At 37.3% G+C, this 18,425-nt stretch overlaps 1 protein-coding gene across 4 annotated transcripts in view; it reads left to right on the top strand.

Moving 5' to 3' along the window:
* The window catches only part of LOC120525911 (calcium/calmodulin-dependent protein kinase type 1D-like), a 91,837-nt gene that overhangs the window by 71,798 nt on the left and 1,614 nt on the right, over nt 1–18,425 (top strand). For all 4 annotated transcript variants that reach the window (XM_039748595.1, XM_039748593.1, XM_039748594.1 and 1 more), the window contains exons 6-12: nt 89–212; nt 3,500–3,575; nt 8,230–8,342; nt 10,831–10,909; nt 13,590–13,677; nt 16,691–17,010; nt 18,118–18,247. In XM_039748595.1, the coding sequence (XP_039604529.1) occupies nt 89–212; nt 3,500–3,575; nt 8,230–8,342; nt 10,831–10,909; nt 13,590–13,677; nt 16,691–17,010; nt 18,118–18,205 (888 nt within the window). In that variant the 3' untranslated portion in view covers nt 18,206–18,247. The remainder of the gene's footprint in view (nt 1–88; nt 213–3,499; nt 3,576–8,229; nt 8,343–10,830; nt 10,910–13,589; nt 13,678–16,690; nt 17,011–18,117; nt 18,248–18,425) is intronic.

Here is an 18,425-nt window from a genome sequence, read left to right as displayed (position 1 = left end):
GGTCTACAAGGACATCTCTGTTTGCCATTGTGTCCAATATTGCTATAATGCCTTACCTTGTCTTACTTATGCCTTCATCTTTCTGCAGCCTGAGAACCTCCTGTACTATAGCTCAGAGGAGAACTCCAAGATCATGATCAGTGACTTTGGCCTTTCCAAGATAGAAGAAAATGGCATCATGTCCACGGCCTGTGGGACTTTGGGATACGTAGGTATGACCAGTCATGTTTTGTGTTGCAGTTTTGGCTCCAGTAGTACATACATTTATATCTGGGGACAGAACGATATATCAAGTTGTAACTTGCCAAGAGTCTGACTAATTGTAACGAGGGATTCAGTTGGTTCTTTGTTGTCAGGATTGAGTGTGAGAGGAGTGGGAAGGATGGAGATCCAAACTTATTTGTTGGATTGTCTGCACTGTGTGTCACTTAAAAGTAAGTGCATGATTGGTGAGCAAAGTCTGGTTTGGATGCTATACAGACCTGTGGAACAAAGTCAAAGGGACAAATCTAAGGAAACAACATGTGGTACAATGCCACTAACAGGTTGGGAAACGTGCAATTATGCTAGATATTTCTATGGCATGTCACTGATATCATTGGACTCCCCATAAATCAACAAACTGGTGAAGATAACTCATTTTCTAAAAATCAAAGTTGAATATAAGAATTGTCCAGTCCTCACACTAGCTTGTCTTAATTGCCTCTATCTAATTCTTTGTTTTTTGTTTTGTTTTGTTTTGTTTTGTTTTTTTTAAAAAAGCATGCAGTATTTGGATGCCACAAGTTGTGCGTATTCTGATGCTGTGAAAGGGTGAAAGAAACAAAAGGAAAAGGTGCAAAGACTAAGAAATGAGAGCAGAATTTAGGTCAAAAATGGCTTGAGGTCAAAAACAAAATTGATCAAAGAAAGAAGCAACAAGTAACTAAAGCCCAATATTCAAAACAAGTATCAACATTGTTAATTTTACAACAAAAAAAAAAAATTCAAGATTCAGAAGCACTAATTATGATAAGAAGGTTTGTTTGTTAATATACAGAGACTTGGACAGGGTTGCGCGCTGCAATCTTAAATACTGAGGCCTAATAATGTTATGTGTCATAATGGGGTAGGGTTATGAACAACAAAACACAATATGTTGGTGTTCACGAGAAAACATTATTTTAAACAAAAGAATAGATTACCCCCGAGCCAAAACAAGTATTACTGGTATCCAGAAATTCTTAAAAGCATAAAGGTATGCAAACATTTTACATAAATGGGACTACATGAAATCAAATGACTTCCTCACAATGTGACTGGCAACATACATAGCTTCCTTAAATAATATGCAGCCTGGCCATGCAAGGAACGATACAAAACAGTGGTGACCATATGAAGATGAGATATGGCATCTTTAGTATAGTGATAAAAAAAATCGAAAAATGAAATGGACTAAGTCTTGGATGCCAAAACTTCAGATTCTTTACAGTAGAGGCAAGGCCAGCATTTGGATTAGTCTCCTGCTATTACAAGCTGTTAGCCTCTGATTGTTATGGCTCTTTTTAATATTTTAGAAACACATTTTGCTTCATGCTTGTCTCTTTTTCGACTTTACCCTAGTTAATTGTATTCTTTATTGGGAAGATTTATTGAACTTTCATGCTTTTGACGTTTTGTTTTTGCATTTTGAGTTTTGGATCTTTTTTTTTGGGATCAAACTAATTAACATTTTGCGCTTTTCTGGGTTTTTTTGTAATGCTAGGAAATTACCAAGAATATTAACTGGAGGTGTAAAAGGCATAATCAGAAATTGACAAAATAGTTGTAACTGGAAAGGGCACTGCAATGTTACCAAAGCTAAAATGCAAAATAAAAAAAGTCCAAAACTAGTGCAGGAATGAAAAGCCACAAGAAAAAGAGTACCGGATTTTAAGGTACAAAGAGGTTGTGTTTTTGATGACGTCCTTGCACAAAATCACTGTGAATATAAACAAACAAAAATAGTGCCGGAAACAGCCCAAAAAAATTAAAATCATCAAAATTAAGTCACTAATTGCAAAAATGACTTAAGGTTAAATTCTAGGGTCTAAAAAACAAAAAAAATCTAATCCAAACTCTTGCCAAAAAGTGAAGGAAATCACAAAAAATAAATAAATTACCAATTTTAACTTTTTGTATTTGAATTCTGTTTATTCCTATCTTATTTTTTGTATTGACATTATTTTTGTTTAGTTTTTTATAATTTAATTAACTGTGTCTTGCATTTGTTTCATTTATATTTTGAAGTAATTTCTGCACATTTATTTTGTAACTTTATTGAGTCATAGGAGGGTATTTTTGGTTTTAGCATTTGAGAGTAACTATCAGTGCATTGACGCTTTTTAATGCATCTTTGCCAAGCTACTCACTTTTTTCATACTGCTGAATACTAGGGAAGCCATCATCTATTTCTGTAACTTCACTCATATTCGGCCAATTTATAGTCACCCGTTAGCCTAAAGTCTCCTTTTTTGGGTTCTGGGTGAGAGCCAAACTACCCAGAGGAAATGTCACAAAGACACACAAACGGCATGCAACTTCCAAACAGAAAGTGCTGAGACTGAGATTGGAATTGAAGAATCTGAAGCTGTTAGACTATATATTAATAACCAGTGCACTACCATGCCACCCTAGAATAAATCTGAGTAAGACAATTGGTTTAGACTATAGATTAATAACCAGTGCACTACCATGCCACCCTAGAATAAATCTGAGTAAGACAATTGGTTTAGACTATATATTAATAACCAGTGCACTACCATGTCACCCTAGAATAAATCTGAGTAAGACAATTGGTTTAGACTATAGATTAATAACCAGTGCACTACCATGCCACCCTAGAATAAATCTGAGTAAGACAATTGGTTTATTTAGATTCATTACCATGATCTGAGTAAGACAATTGGTTTATTTTCATTAGAACATTTTATAAGAACTATAAAAGATTTAAGCATATAGGCAGCAAAGATAGGATAAAGATCATGTGTTTAGGGAGCTTAACAGTCAGTCTCCCTAAAAGCAAATTCAGTAATGTTAGAGTGAACTAACCTTACACAAATTGATGTTTAGAAAGCCCTCAGCTGAAGAATAAGGTAGGGGAATGGGCGCATAAAGTAGCCTGACTGTGTAAGCCAGCATAGGGAACTTTGTCCTCCTACAGGTTCTCAACAGGTATGCCTTCTAAATGGATGGATGACTCTTATTTGTTCATTTAAGAAGCAAAGCATAATGATTAAACATAACTTAATAAAGTAAAAACAACACAACAAGTACAATAGTATGATTCAAAGACATTTGATGAAAATCAGCAATCAACCTCCAGCCATTAAAGAGAGCCATTTGGTTATAGAACTCCATGTTATTTCATTGTTTACATGAATAAAACAGCAAGTAAGAGAAAAAGGCTGAGTACAGGCTTATTTAACTTAGAATGAAATAAATGAATTCTGATGGACGGCTTACTGTTTTATCTTTGCAGCTCCAGAAGTTTTAACTCAGAAGCCATACAGCAAAGCTGTGGATTGCTGGTCGGTTGGTGTCATCACATACATTCTGTGAGTATCTCTGGTATGATTACATGAAATTATGGGCTGCCAGGTTGCTGTCCAGTAGGATCAGAATATTTATAGTTTGAACCAAGCATTTTGAAGCTAAGATTGGTAGTAAGTTGTGTGCTATAGTGGGTAAGGCTTTGGATTGGAGATTGTGCATGTTAATGATTATTGTCTGCTAGTAGAAGCAGTGTATCATTTAATGCGGGCAGTGCATTGTAGTGGGTGAGGCTTTAGAATTCAAACCCAGAGGTTATGGGTTCAAATCTTGCTACTAACACTGTGTGACCATGAGCGAGTCCCTTCACCTGTCTCTGCTTCAATTTGAAAAACAAAAGGAATATATTCAGCTGTACGTCAGTTGTTATAAGTCACCTTGGATAAATGTGTCAACCATAAATTTCATGTGCAATGGAAAAACCTAGTAACTGCCATTCTTATTCAAAATTAATTTTTTGTTTAGTTTTTGGAGTTACTAGGTCTTTCCTGAAGTTATAAGGTGGTGGTGATGGCCAAATATGTCTTCATTCCGGTCATAGCATGATGGAAGAAGCTAGTATGTACACAGTATTTTACATACTGCAAGACAAAAGCCTAGCAATTCCACTGACCAATGAGGGAAGACTGCCTACCAATGAAAATGGCAGATTACGATCATGTGATTGAAATGCAGCGACTATGTGATTTAAATGGTAGGTGTTGCTGATATGTGAAAAAAAAACCAATATTGTGTACGTGAAGCTCAGGAAAAATGAAATCTAGAGATTGTTAATTATAGGGGCAACATCATTTGCCGAAAACCTGAAAGATGTGACATACTAGATTTTTCCACATTTGCTGATAAATTTAAAATACACTAACTATGCACTAACTATAAAATGCACTAACTAGAAATTTAGAAGCCGCTAAGTGGGACCTACTGTAACTGAGCAAGAGTCAAAGGTTTGAGATACTTAGGTCTACGTGAGGACGAGGACATGGTCACCATCTGACTCATCCACTGCAAGACACTCCTTAATAATAGTGCTAGATAATTTCAACATGTCTCAGGCTAATTGGCACATGCAGGTACAAATTTCACTGTACTCTCCAGTGTTTCTCAAGTGTGATGTAGCAGTCTTTGTACTTCACAACCCTGAGGTTGTGGGATCAAATCCCACTAGTGACAATGTGTGACTATTGGCAAGTGACATTACCTGCCTAGGCTCCAATTGGGAAAAGCAAAAAAGAAATGTAACCAACTGCATCTCAGATATTAATAAGTCACCTTGGATAAAGGCACCACTCAAATATATACTGTAAATGTAGTTTATTGTTAGGCCTTTAAGCATACAACGTATCTTCTTTTTTTTTGCATGAATAGACCGTAAACCAGTCAGATAGTTGTATTCACCTTGAACCACACAAGACTATCTAATAATTAGACTTAAAAATATCTCTCCATTTGTCTGTCCATTCATTCATTTATAAAAAATTGCTCAATCCACTTCAGGGTCAAGGGGGGCTAAGGGAATTGATGATGGGCTTCCTTGATGTTGTGTTGTAGGCCTAAGATATTGCTGTTTCATCCTGACAGAGTCATTTAGTATTGTCCACAGATTATTTTCACCTTCACAAACAGAGTATAAAATTAGAAAGTTGCTCGCACCCATGCCACTTGAGAGTAACAGGTTATCATTAGAGCATGCATCATTTAGCTGTACCTCCGTATGCCTGATTAAGCCTTTCATTCTTCCATGTTTTATTCGGCTACATGTAGGAATGTCAGTTTTTTTTTCACCTTTTAAGAATCTGTATGCTGAACTGATCCTCAAACTCCTTCTTCTTCTTTTTTCAGTTGCTCCCGTTAGGGGTTGCCACAGTGGATCACCTTCTTCCATATCTTTCAGTCCTGTCCATCTTGCTCTGTTAGACCCACCACCTGCATGTCCTCTCTCACCACATCCATAACTCTCCTCTTAGAATCCTAATGCCTGATAATTTTAATAGTTATTTTTACTCTGTCAACTTGCAATGCTGATTGTTGCACCTTCAAAATAAAGCTGGTTGATTACAGAAGAATTTTAGCTGTAGCTTATGACCATGTTATATGTATGTCTAGATGTATTTAAAGCTCTTCCACAACTTTCAGGAATCTGCTCCCCATTCACATTGAGTTCAGGACCTCAGTTTTAAAAACCCTGGATTATGGAATTACACATTTGGGGAGAAGTGCTGGAGCAAGCAGCAGAGTAACAATATGGCATGCACGGGTCACACTGATTGACTTTTCTTTTTCCAGAATGCATTTTAATTTGAATCAAACTTTATTGCTCAAGGTGGCTCATTAACCCCTACTGTAAGAAGTTAACCCACCCCGAAATGTGCCACTTTTTCACTCATGTGCTGTCAAATGCACACTTACATACTATTGCCATTCATGAAATGCAGCAAGCTGTTTATGGCATTGCTGTCTTCCGGTAGCTGTCATGACCATGGGGACTTTTCCATACAATTATTTTAAGTGAGTGTAAAATTTTAGAACTGTCAGTAAAGAATAGTCAAATGCAGACAAACACAAACACTGTATGACAAGAGAAACAATAGTCAAGTAGCACTAAATGCAAAGTGAAATCAACACAAATTTTCCTTACAAGAAGAGTTTCTGAATTTCCTAAGGGTACTGTAATGAAATAAATAGATTTAGTAAATCAATGAATTAGTGAATGAACCATGCACCTTTCTGCATTCATTAACTTGCATTTAAATGTGTAGGTGTTAGCATATACCAATCGATATTTTTGGATGGAGTATTCTCCCAAAAATAATTATGACATACTCTATATTTCTTTTTATTTTCATTTGTTGGCCCAGCATGGCAAAGGAAATAAGGAAATTTTATTATTGTACCAAACAGTACTGTAAAGGCACAGGTCACCTCAGACTTAAGTTTTCTTTTTTTGTAGCATAGCTGGTCAGCTTATTAGAAATAAGAAAAATAATTTCAAAGCATGAATTGCAATTTGTAGTTCAGTAACTTTTCCCTCGTAATAATCTATAAGGAGCCAGTCTCTAGTTAAAAATTGCATACCTTTTAAAAACACTTCTTCCCCAGAATGCAGTTCTCAAAACAAAGAAATAACATGCACACATTTAGTCACACGTTTTGATTTTGCTTCTATTTCGATTTAAAATTCAGTATTACTTTTTGTAGCAATGTGAGTAATTGAGCTTTATTGAGAATTTGACCCTTTTACAGTGTACTCTTTTAAAATATCAAATATTTACACTGCTATCTAGTGGAGAATATAATTAACAGTGACTCAATTAATCACTACCCTGTTTATCCATCTTGAAATACTGTATATTTTCAAAACTGAAAAATAACTGCACTAAACAAAAAGATCAGAACAGAACATAATGCAGCGTACATAATATAATGGTAGTATTATAAAAATTTTGCAATCATCAAATGTTGTGGGTGATCAAGCCAGGTCGCATTTCATGTTGAAGTTCAAAATCACCTTTTATTGCCTTCTCTGACCATTTTACAGGAAATCAGATTTTGTTAGTTCTTAAGTGAATATTACATTGCAAAGTAAGACACAAAGTATAAAGGCAACACAGCAAACTCGAACACACCTCGGTTGTGCAGTATATAGCATACAGGTTCACCTCTGTATAAAGAGTAGAAGGTTACCCTGTTTTTCATAATGCAATCCACTTGGGTATGAAAGTTTATTTTCAAGCCTACTAGAAAAGCTGACCCATAATATAGTTGGGTATCTTTGGCTTTAATTTAGCAAGGTTTTGTGTTGATCTTTACCAGTGATGGCATGTCACATCCTCAGATTTTTTGAACAGATATCCCAAGCCATTTGATGACCTTTGTGCATTGAGCAAGTGTGTCACTTTACTACACAGCTATACCATCCATCTCTCCATTTTCTATACCTGCTTTATCCTGAGCAGAGTTGCAGGGAAGCTGGAGCCAATCCCAGCAAAAATAGGACAAGAGGCAGAAACATTACCTGGACAGAGAGCCAGTCCATCGCAAGACAAACACACACACACACAAATCATCAATCAAAACATTATGTACTTTAAGAAAAGATTAGGAACACTAATTCAGTTTTGTACCAAAGGAAGATGTGATTGCATTTTTTATTATCTGTGATCTGACAAATTAAATATATTAAAGTGAAAATAAAATGTTCAGTTAAGTTAGCAGTCGGAACCATTATGTAATTAGCAAATATTTTAGAATTAAATCCCATTGGTCATATGTTTCCAGCAGGGTTATGCTTTCTCCCCTGGAATATGTTTCTTGATGCAGAACAGACTAGTCCCTTTTGTAACCATGGCGTAAATAATTACACAAGATAAATATGGCACAAAAAGAGATATGTTTATTTAACTTTGCTTTAAAAGAAGGGGGGATAAAAGCCAGATATGGAGAGGTGGCAACTAGTGGTGGCCTTCTTCCAACCCCATTTCTTTCCTTCTAATGATTTTTAAAGTCATTTGACCTCTTGCGTCGTCTAGCATGTTTTCTCTAGCCACATTTGACACAATAACTATGGTGCTCTTCCTCAGAAGGAATATGTCTTTTAAAGAGTTAATCAGAAAAAGTCTCTGAAGCTTTGCATGCATGACTGAAACTTCTTGCCTTTCACAGGTTGTGTGGCTACCCACCGTTCTATGAAGAAACAGAGTCTAGGCTTTTCTCCAAGATTATGAAGGCAGAGTATGAGTTTGACTCTCCATTCTGGGATGATATTTCTGAGTCTGGTAAGTTGCTACCTGTTGTACACTGGAGTCAATAATATTGTGTAATTCGGTTGAAACCTCCTAAAAATAACCATAAACAGCCCTGGACTTTGTATGGCCAGCCCAGAAGAGAGTCATCCCAGACCAGCTTGCCTACCAGCAGGCTTTAACTTGGCCAGGCCCAAAATGGGCAAAACTGGCTTAACACTTCAAAGTATAGCAAAAGACCCATAAGAAGGGCGATGACTGTAACCCCCCCTCCTACACAATCACTTATACAAAAAAGGGTAAACAAAGAATCTTTATAAATAAATATTAACAAACATAGAAAATAAAGCAAAATGCTCAACAGAGCAAAAAGGCAAAAGGATTAGACAAAAAGACAATCCACAGCAAACAAGTCTCAATGAAGATACAGTAATCCCAACACAGAAACAGAAAACGATCAAAAAGCCAGAAAATCCAACAAGAAAAATTGGAATATTTGCAAAACCCCAAAAGATTCCTAACAAATGCAATGAGCCTCTATCTGGATCTCTCGCTTTGGCTTTCAGATAACGGCAGAGGGAGGACCCATCAGCAGTGACATCAAGGTGGCCCCACCACCTGGGGCTTCACACACAAAGCACATGGAATAAAGGCATATTTAAAAATACAATACATAATTATTAAAATAACAGAAAATACAAAAAGATATGATATAAAGTTGATATACAGTGTAACACTACCTGCCTGGGATACGTAAACATAAGAATCATGGCTTGACAAACACGCTTCAGTGAGCGGTATTTGAAATATCTTTAGCTTGTTTGGCAGAAAGAAGATTGGGAGGTGGGCTGCTTTGGAGTCTCACTAGAGGGCTTCTTGACAATGGAGGTCTCCTGCCTAGCTGCCCCCTGAGATCAGAGTTAGTCCACCTCACCTTGTGAATCATAAATGGGGTTTTATGTTTTGGCAGTGCCTGGTAGTGTGCCATGTATTGTACATGTTTATTTGGAGGGAGAAAGAATAAGTGGTTTTCTTGGGAGTTTTCTTAAGCAGACATACACAGTGAAGATTTTAAGCTTCAGTCGGCTCAAATTTCAGCTTCATCCAATGTTGTTTCACGTGCAGTATGAGAGGGGTTGCAGTGCCCAACTGCATCTGATGATTGGACTGTTGTATAATCAGAAGAATTTCTGTCATGTCAGAAATTTTGTTTGGCTGTCTTGCAGCATGAGCAGTCTCATGAGCCAATTTTCTGATGTCGCCATCAAATTTCCTGAAATTCATTGTGTAGGGACCATACTGAGTGGTCATTGTGCATTGGGTGTTGCCATTGTCATGCTTATTTTCAACTTTTTTGATTTTAAAAAGCTATTTTGTAGGCAACACACATACAACTAAAACAGAATCTTATCAAACGTTTACTGAAAGAACCGGAAATGAGCACACGCAATGTTAAATTACGTAGGTTGTGTACCTCCAATTTTCTCTGTAAAATAGATTATGTTGTCCTTGTCTTCCCAACAATCTACATGTCTAGTTACGCCTTTTTGTGTTTTTTTTTGTAGTTTCAAAGCACAGTGAGCAGCACACCTCTTTTCTTTGTTGACATTTTGAGAAGCCTTTGTCCATATTGTTTTCTTGAATGGGTAAAGTTTTATCACAACATTTCACTGGGTAAAACTGTCCATCGGGGCCATGTACATATATAGTCTAAGCACCCACGTCATGACATGCTAATCAGACCAAACTTGCTTGTACAGTTTGAGCAAGTAAATGACTTGCGGCTCCATCGTGCAGTGGGAGTAGCCACTTGAGAATGATTTCTGAAAATTGCACAGTGTATTCCCAGCATTAGGGGGTTATTAATATTATGGAAGTAGAAGTGTACCTACTGGGATAGTAGTTGGGGGCAAAAAGGCTGGCCTTCCGGGGAGTGTTTCAGTGAGTTTATCTCAATCATGGACATGGGGGATCACTGAATGGGGAATGGTTGGAGTCTATTCTCATAATCATTGAAGTGGAAGTAAGATGATATTCAAAATGATTATCACCTACACAATGAGCTTGTCTGGTGTTTATCTACATTTCCTACCTCTGAGAACATAAGTGCTAGGTTCAACATCTAAAAGTACTCTCCAGATGTCCAAGAGTTGGTCTATGTACAGTCAGTTGTGGTTTAAAAATGTCTGACTGAATGAATTGCTGGAAGTTTTGATAGTACATGTGTTCTCTTTAGGTGCTATGTGAGCAAGTTGAGGATTTGACCAGAGCGTATTTAATGGGTAGTCTTAAGTCAGGTCAATCTACTTATGATTTAGTGGATGCTCATTGGAGAGGTGAAACAATAAGGGTGGTCTACTTAGGAGTGTGTGTTACTTTTCTGTAAAATAAAAGTGTGCATGTGAAGTTAATAAAAACTGAGACTCTTAAAGTGAATGGCCTAGAGCTTGTAAGCCATTCATTATGTACTGTATGTTACAATATTTTTAACTATTCTTTTTGCTGTTGTTTTCACTCTCAGCTAAAGATTTTATCCGCAACATGATGCAGAAGAACCCCAAGATGCGCTTTACTTGTGAGCAGGCTCTGAGACATCCCTGGTATGGAATGGCAAAAGCTTTCATTTAACATCTGCGTGTTACCTTGTAACCTGCTTAAGCAACACATGGATTGTTTAGGACAAAGCATTATAGAGTGCATGCCTCCATAATTTAAATTATAGGAACAAAGTGCTAAGCACAGTGGCTTTGGAAAATTACTGTACTTGGGATGAGGGTGCTGCTGGGGTACCCACTGACAATCTTTTTTTTTTGTAAGGGTGTGTGACATGACATCCATGGCATTTGTACAGTAATGCATCTGTGGTATCCTGCATACCTTTCTCAAACCTAATTAATATAATTTTGGGATAAACGGGGCTTGAATCTAACCCAGGAGCACTGGTTATAAGGTAGTAACCAACCCTGGGCAGTGCATCAGTCAATTGCATGGACCACTCGTACACACATCCTTATAGGGTGAATTTAGAATTACCATTTCATCTAACATGCACATTTCTGGAGATGTGGAAGGGTAACTGGAGTTCTTAGAGGCAAACCTATAAAACATTCAGAGATCACTGAAACCCAGGCTGCTGGATCTGTGGTATCATCCTATGGGGGATTCTTGCAAGAGCATTTATGTTGAATCTGCCTGCTCATGACTGAGGCTGACATTGGTAATCAATGAATTTAGACTCATCTCACATCTAAAACTAAGTGACAAAATTCCTGATTCAGGGTATGAGCTTCTACTCATTGCAGCCCTTTGCCAATGATGTTTCTTTTCCGGAGTTCTTTATTGACATCACCTTAGTCACCATTGTTAATGAAACCTCATCAAGTTGGATTGTCTTCATCTCTGAATGTCTACACAAAAAACATAAGTCTTTCAAAGTTGTTATGGATTGATCTTCTAGCGTTGTTAGTTGTAATTAAAAACATCAAGGCCAGCCTAGCTTTTCAAAACATGACCCTGAGTATTCTGAGATTAGACACGACACACAACTCCTCAGCCTTTTACTACCAAGCAATTACCAGCTCACCAGATCACACAATTTCTTATGAAGACTGAGGGCCCACAAAGGTTTAATGAAGCATTTAATGAATCTATCTATCTATCTATCTATCTATCTATCTATCTATCTATCTATCTATCTATCTATCTATCTATCTATCTATCTATCTATCTATCTATCTATCTATCTATCTATCTGTGTTTTGGATATAAATCTGACCCTGATCTATCTATCTATCTATCTATCTATCTATCTATCTATCTATCTATCTATCTATCTATCTATCTATATGTCTGTCTGTCTGTCTGTCTGTCTAGCTGTCTAGCACCTTTCACTGCAAATAAAAATCCAAGTTGTTTCATGAACATAATAATGGTATACACCTGTAAAGACAAAGAGAATGTGGTAGTAAAACTGCTACAGTATTGGATAAATTGATATACTGTACATAAGGAAGAATTTTAAAGAAAACACCATAACAACAGCACCTACCAGGCGGGCAATCTAAGTTAAAAGAGAGCATACTGTAATTAGTGCTCTTCAATCAAACTTCATGGTGGATGGAATCTCACAAATAAATCTTGTGCTGTTGCAACGGTGAATAAGTATTTAAAAAGAGTTACATAATGGGGCTTTAGAGCCAGTGTGAAAAGATTTCAGCATTCTAATGCATTTACTGTACATATTGTAAAGATTGTAAACATCTAGAGCAGTTATTTTTTGCTTGCTTTTCATAATTCTTAGTATTAACTAAATCAGCTTATAGTACTATAGTCTATTTGCCTTATAGTAGTTTCCACTAGGGACATCCTTTCTATCCTTAATTTTTCAAAACCTCTTATTCCAATACAGGGTTGTAGGCGCCAGAGCCAGCAATACTGGGTGCAAGAAAAGAGCCAGTCCTGGAGGGTGCGTCAGTCCACTGCAGATTACACACACATATACACCCACACATCCACAGTTGGTTAATTTAGAGTAGCAAGTCATTCTTTGGGATGTGGGTGTAAGATAGATAGATAGATATGGATGAGCTGTTAATAGGTAGCTAGATGGATAGATGCCCCCTCCATCAATTGTCTGGACCTGCTTTTTCTATTATACATTTGTAAGTCAATAGCAACTATCATTGGTGTGCCCATCCACTACCGGGCACACTTTCACATTCTCCCATTGGATCTGTATAGAGTTGTGAGATACCTTAGTCTATCTGTCTTTGGGATGTGGGTGAAAGCTGGAGTACCTCAGGAAAATCCACTCCAGTGCTGGGAAAAGAGAAAATGGCTGGGCTGGAACTTGAATGTAAGTCCGTAGAGCTGTGGCACAGGAGCACTATCTACTTGTACCTCTCATTTACAGATATACATATACAGTATGTTTGTATATTGTTCATTTTTCTATTTCTGTTCCTTCTTGTAAATCCATTGAAAAATCACACCCTGTTTACTGAAAGTGCACCATTAATTATCCAAATTATCCAAATCCCTAACTGGTGTATGACATCTTGCAACACCAAACTAACCCTCTGTGACTGAGTGTGTCCTGTAACGGACTAGCATCTCATCCACAACTGGTTCCTGACTTGCACCAGATACTCCTACCCCCTTTTAATCTTGTAATGGAAAAAGCATATTCAGAGAATGGATAGTTGGGTGGAGGCATGAATTTCATTAATTTGTGCAACTTGTTTTTTAACGTGCATATGATTTCATTCTTTGAATTCACAGGATTACTGGAATGACGGCTCGCACTCACAACATCTATAGGTCTGTCAGTGTGCAGATCCAGAAGAACTTTGCCAAGTCAAAGTGGCGGGTGAGTTACATTATCGTTGTTTTGCTTCTAAAATAATAATGAGGAAAGTACAGAAGCATTAACAAGTCGGGTGAGAAGTTTTGCTTTATTTTTTGCCTGCCTCTTTTTAGGAAAACCAAAAAAAAAAGCAAACAACTCATTGTTGTCTTCCTGACAATGGGCAAGAATGGCGAGTGGCTGTGGGACTGTATCTTGATTCCAAAAGCCACAGGGTGAAAATCACTTGTAGATGTCATTTAGTCCCCATAATGTTTGGTATTATCATTATGGGCTTTGGTTTCTCTATAAAATATGCTATGGAAAAATGCAATGATAATAATAATGAAGAATAATGTTTGGCCTGCCTGAACTGAAATCATAATATATAATATATCATATGCATATACTATAATGACAAGAAAAGACCAAGAAAAAGATTTGGGTTAGCCACCCCATATACTTGAATAGCAAATGCAAAAAAAAAAACAAAAAAAAAAACACAAAGCAATGAGAGACTGAGCCCAGAACATAACTGAAACAATAGAGACAGTATGGCGGCTGTATAGGGGAGATATAGGAGGAGGCATGACGGTCAGGCTGCATCCAGAGGTGTCGTCAGGTGGGCGTTAGGAGGGGAATCGGCAGAAGAACTGGAAGTGGTGTTAAGCAGGTTTTCCTTTTGAGGATCTGTAGTGCGCACTGCTAACCCCTGATCTGGCATAACAATACCTTTAGTCAAGTCCATAGTCTGCCTGTGATGTGTATGTGTGTGACAATATATACTTGACCCTAACTGATCATATAAATTTGTAATACACTGGCATGGTGCTATACATAATAAACATAGCCATCCCACATGTCACTGTCAGTTTTGTACACAATGGGAAGGGTGTGCATTGTGAAAGGCCACTGTATATAAAAATGGCATTAGTACTGATGATAATAGATAGATAAAACTTTATAGTGAAGAGACTCTCCAGAGTCACCTGACTTGCTTGAACTGGCTTGGTTCTTGATATTAAGTGCTTTGGCATAATGGAAGTGTCCATCATTTACATTTATATGTGTTTTTAGAGAAAAAAAAAAGAAACTTTTTTTATGCTGATGCAACATCTAAAGTTTCTTAACTTACCAGTGGTCCAACTGTGAGAATATTTATTTCTGTTGAACTTGCTAAGGTGATCATCATGGAAGGTGTTTTAAAAAGTAAATATAACAGTTTTGCAAATCCTCCAGTCACTGCATCTACCAGCACTCCAATTGATTTACATTGTAAGGACTTTGGGGTGTCTGTAGTATAAATATATTTCTATTTATTTAATGGGAGCACAGTGGTTAGCACTGCTGTCTCGCAAATCCAGTGTCCTGAGTTCATATCTGCTTGGTCATTGTCTATAAAGACTTTTATTGTTCTTCATTTGTGCAAGTAAGTTTTCTTCAGATACTCCAACATTCAATCCATATGTCTTAAAATGTTCTGGTTTCGATTAACAGGCAGTTTCAGATTTTCTCTGGGTGAGTGTGGCTTTATTTGTGAGTGGGCTCTGAGATTGACAGGACTCAAGACTATTTGCTTTTGGTACAAATGCCAACCCCCTGTGACTCTGAATTATATTATATTATATTTTTATATGTTGCTTACCCTATGTAGTTTGTAGTTATGGCCAAGAAAATAATTAATTTCACGTTTTCATGAATAAACAATTTCTGAAAGAATAGGCATCTATGGAGACCAATACCGGACAACATTAAACAACATCAAAAACATCCATGACAAAATGTTACCTTACTTGTGTCACAAAATCCATATCAAGTAACCCAGTCGTATGCTTTTGATGCCCCAGTTTTTGCTAAAATATTGTTAAGTAAACCAGTTCTGTAAATTGCTTTGGTGAACAAAAGATGCAAATGTGAATTTGGATTGAAGAACTGCCTCACTGTTGTTACATTTACTGTATATTCAGAGCTGTGTGTCACAATTGGAATACCTTGGAATTATTTAGCAGAAATATATGAATTGTGACTTGACCTTCTGCCTGTTGCAGCATCTCGGATATGCATGAGCAAGTTTTCACTCGGCTTTCATTAACTTCTAATTTTTAGTTGTACAGATCTCACAGTGCACTTTGCAGTGCTGATATGATGTGGCGTTCATTGTTAGCCGATGAATAAGCTGCTGCTGGTCTGGACTCCTAACCTAAAATGAATGACGGGGAGGTGGGCCTATAATTCAAATACTCATTCCTGCTTAAACACATTCAATTTTCATTCACAAGAGTCGTTTATTTGACAATATTGTAGTAAAAGTACACATGTTTGGGACATTATGAGCATACTTCTGGAAGACTTAACATGTGGATTATGTAACATGAATAGCTTGAGACGTTTTCATGGATGTTTTTGATATTGTTTGCGTTTGTCTTGCGTTGGTCTCCATAGACAGCCTTTCTATTAGAAGTTTTTATCATTGTTCTGCATGAAAACACAAGATTCAACATTTATCTTGGCCATCACTATCAGACTTTTACATGGTGTAAGTAACAAATAAAATATTTTCATTTTTGGGTGAAGCATTCTTTTAAATGGCTTTGAAAACGTTGTTATGTATCTGTATATTTATTGGACAGATGGCATTTGAAATGAACTCTGATGACTTCAGCATAAGATTTTTGACTGAGCACCTTAATCCACTTACTGTATATTCCAACCATAAGACTATTTTTTTGGTGAGCCTATTGGACGCTATATATATAAGAAGCATCATTGTGGCTCAAGGAAAATCATTTTGCTTACATGTGCCCTGACTATAAGACCTTGTTTATAACGGATTATCTGTGCATATGGTTGATTTCTGTTTAACCTGGCCATGTTCTTTTCTACATCTGTTTGCAAAAATAAAGTTTGTTTTTAAACTAAAAATGTTATTTGGTTAGGCATTGGTCAATAATATTGCTACTGTTATAAAGACCAAGTAAAGACAAAAACATTCAATTGGAATAAAACAATGTTTTCTCTTTTCTTCTGATACCCTTAGCAAGCATTCAATGCCACAGCTGTTGTGAATCACATGAAGAAGCTGCACCTGTCCAGCTCTGAGGTGAACCACAACATGACAAAACTAGTGCCAATAATTAATGTCACCGGCCCCTGCCCAACCCCTGACTCACCGAAGAAGAACAGCGACAAAGCCCAAGCAAAAAACTGCCAGACTGGTGTACCATCTAATCATCACTGTCATGCACTGAGAACGATTCTTAGCGAGCCAGCCAACAGCCTGGCACACTGCAGTGGTCAAGTGGAAAAGGGAAAGCAGTGTCTGCGGGTGGAGAATGTAAATGCCAACGTTAAGCAACAGTAAGTTCACAATCAGGTTTGCCATTGATGTTGCCTGTCCCTTTGGGTCCTTTGCAGTTTTCCAACTCAGAAACATCTCTTTTGGCATTAAATTTTATATTGCCATGAAAATTAGTAATGCAGAAGAACTTGGACAACATGGTGGTGCAGGGGTTAGCAATGCTGCCTTCAACTCCTAGCTGTGTTCAACTCCTGAAGTGAAATATGAAGTTCTGTGTGAAATCTGCATGTTCTCTCCCTGTCTGCATGGACTTTTCTCCCACCTCTCAAAGTCCTGAGGTTCATTAAATTGGCCAGGTGTGAGTGCGTATGGAGAGATGGCCAGTCATTTATTGCTTTCTGTCAAGACAGGCTTAACTAACATTGAGGTTGATTAGGTTGCTTCAAAATTGGAACCATGATTGGGTAAATTAGCATAAACAATTTAATAAATAAATCAAGGTAAATAAATAAAATATAATTCCTGTTGTGGAGACATTTACTTATAAAGTGTAGGGCATATCCTCACTTTCCATCAATCTGTAGTAGGCAGAATCATAATGGTCAGCTACTTAAACTGACTAGCTCTTCCACCATAATAGTATTCACTATTTCTTTGCTTTATTTAACTAGTGTAATTCTTGCATCCTTTTATCTACTATCATCTATATAGATAGATAGATATATATATCTATATAGATAGATATCTATATCTAGATAGATATCTATCTATATCTATCTTTCATCTTTCATCTAGTATCCATTTACTGAATCCACCTGATCTAATTGCAGAGTTATGGCGTCTCCTGTCAGTAATTCATGCACAGCAGCAGCCTAACCTTGAATATAGTGCCAGTTCACCGCAGGACATGATCAGTCACTGATAAAGGGACAATTTTAGAATCTCAAATTAACTTGACATGCATATCCTTGGGATGTAGGGAAGAAATTAGAGTGCCACACAGACAAAGGGAGAGCATGCAGACTCCACCAGGCTGTGCCCGGACTGGCATTCAAATGCAGTTTTGTGGAGTTGTGAGCAGCCCTAACTGTACCAGCCCTGAGTAAGAGAATTCTTTCAGAGAATGTATAAATAACTGAAAGTACTTTTTTTTTCTGTCCACCTAGATACACAACCCCAGCTCTGATCATCCCGATGAAGAGCATCAAGGGCCATTGCGGGCCACTCCAGACTGGTGTTTGTTCCATTATGTGATATGGACCAGTGACTGTGTGATGAACTGAAGAAACGTAACAGGTATGGTAAGCAAAAACTCTGACCAGCATTGGTGACCCTAAGCTGCAGCAAAATGGGGTGGCGTGATATATTTTGTAGGGGTGGACTGTTCAGTAGACATGCAAAAACTGATGTTTAAGATAGTCTTCTGGTGCCACAATTTCTTACTGAAAAGTATAGTATGTGTAGCTAAATGTGG

The sequence above is a fragment of the Polypterus senegalus genome, chromosome 3 (assembly GCF_016835505.1).
Source record: "Polypterus senegalus isolate Bchr_013 chromosome 3, ASM1683550v1, whole genome shotgun sequence".
Taxonomy (NCBI): domain Eukaryota; kingdom Metazoa; phylum Chordata; class Cladistia; order Polypteriformes; family Polypteridae; genus Polypterus; species Polypterus senegalus.
The sequence above is the reverse complement of the archived record's forward strand: the minus strand, read 5'-3'. Positions and strand labels throughout refer to the sequence as shown.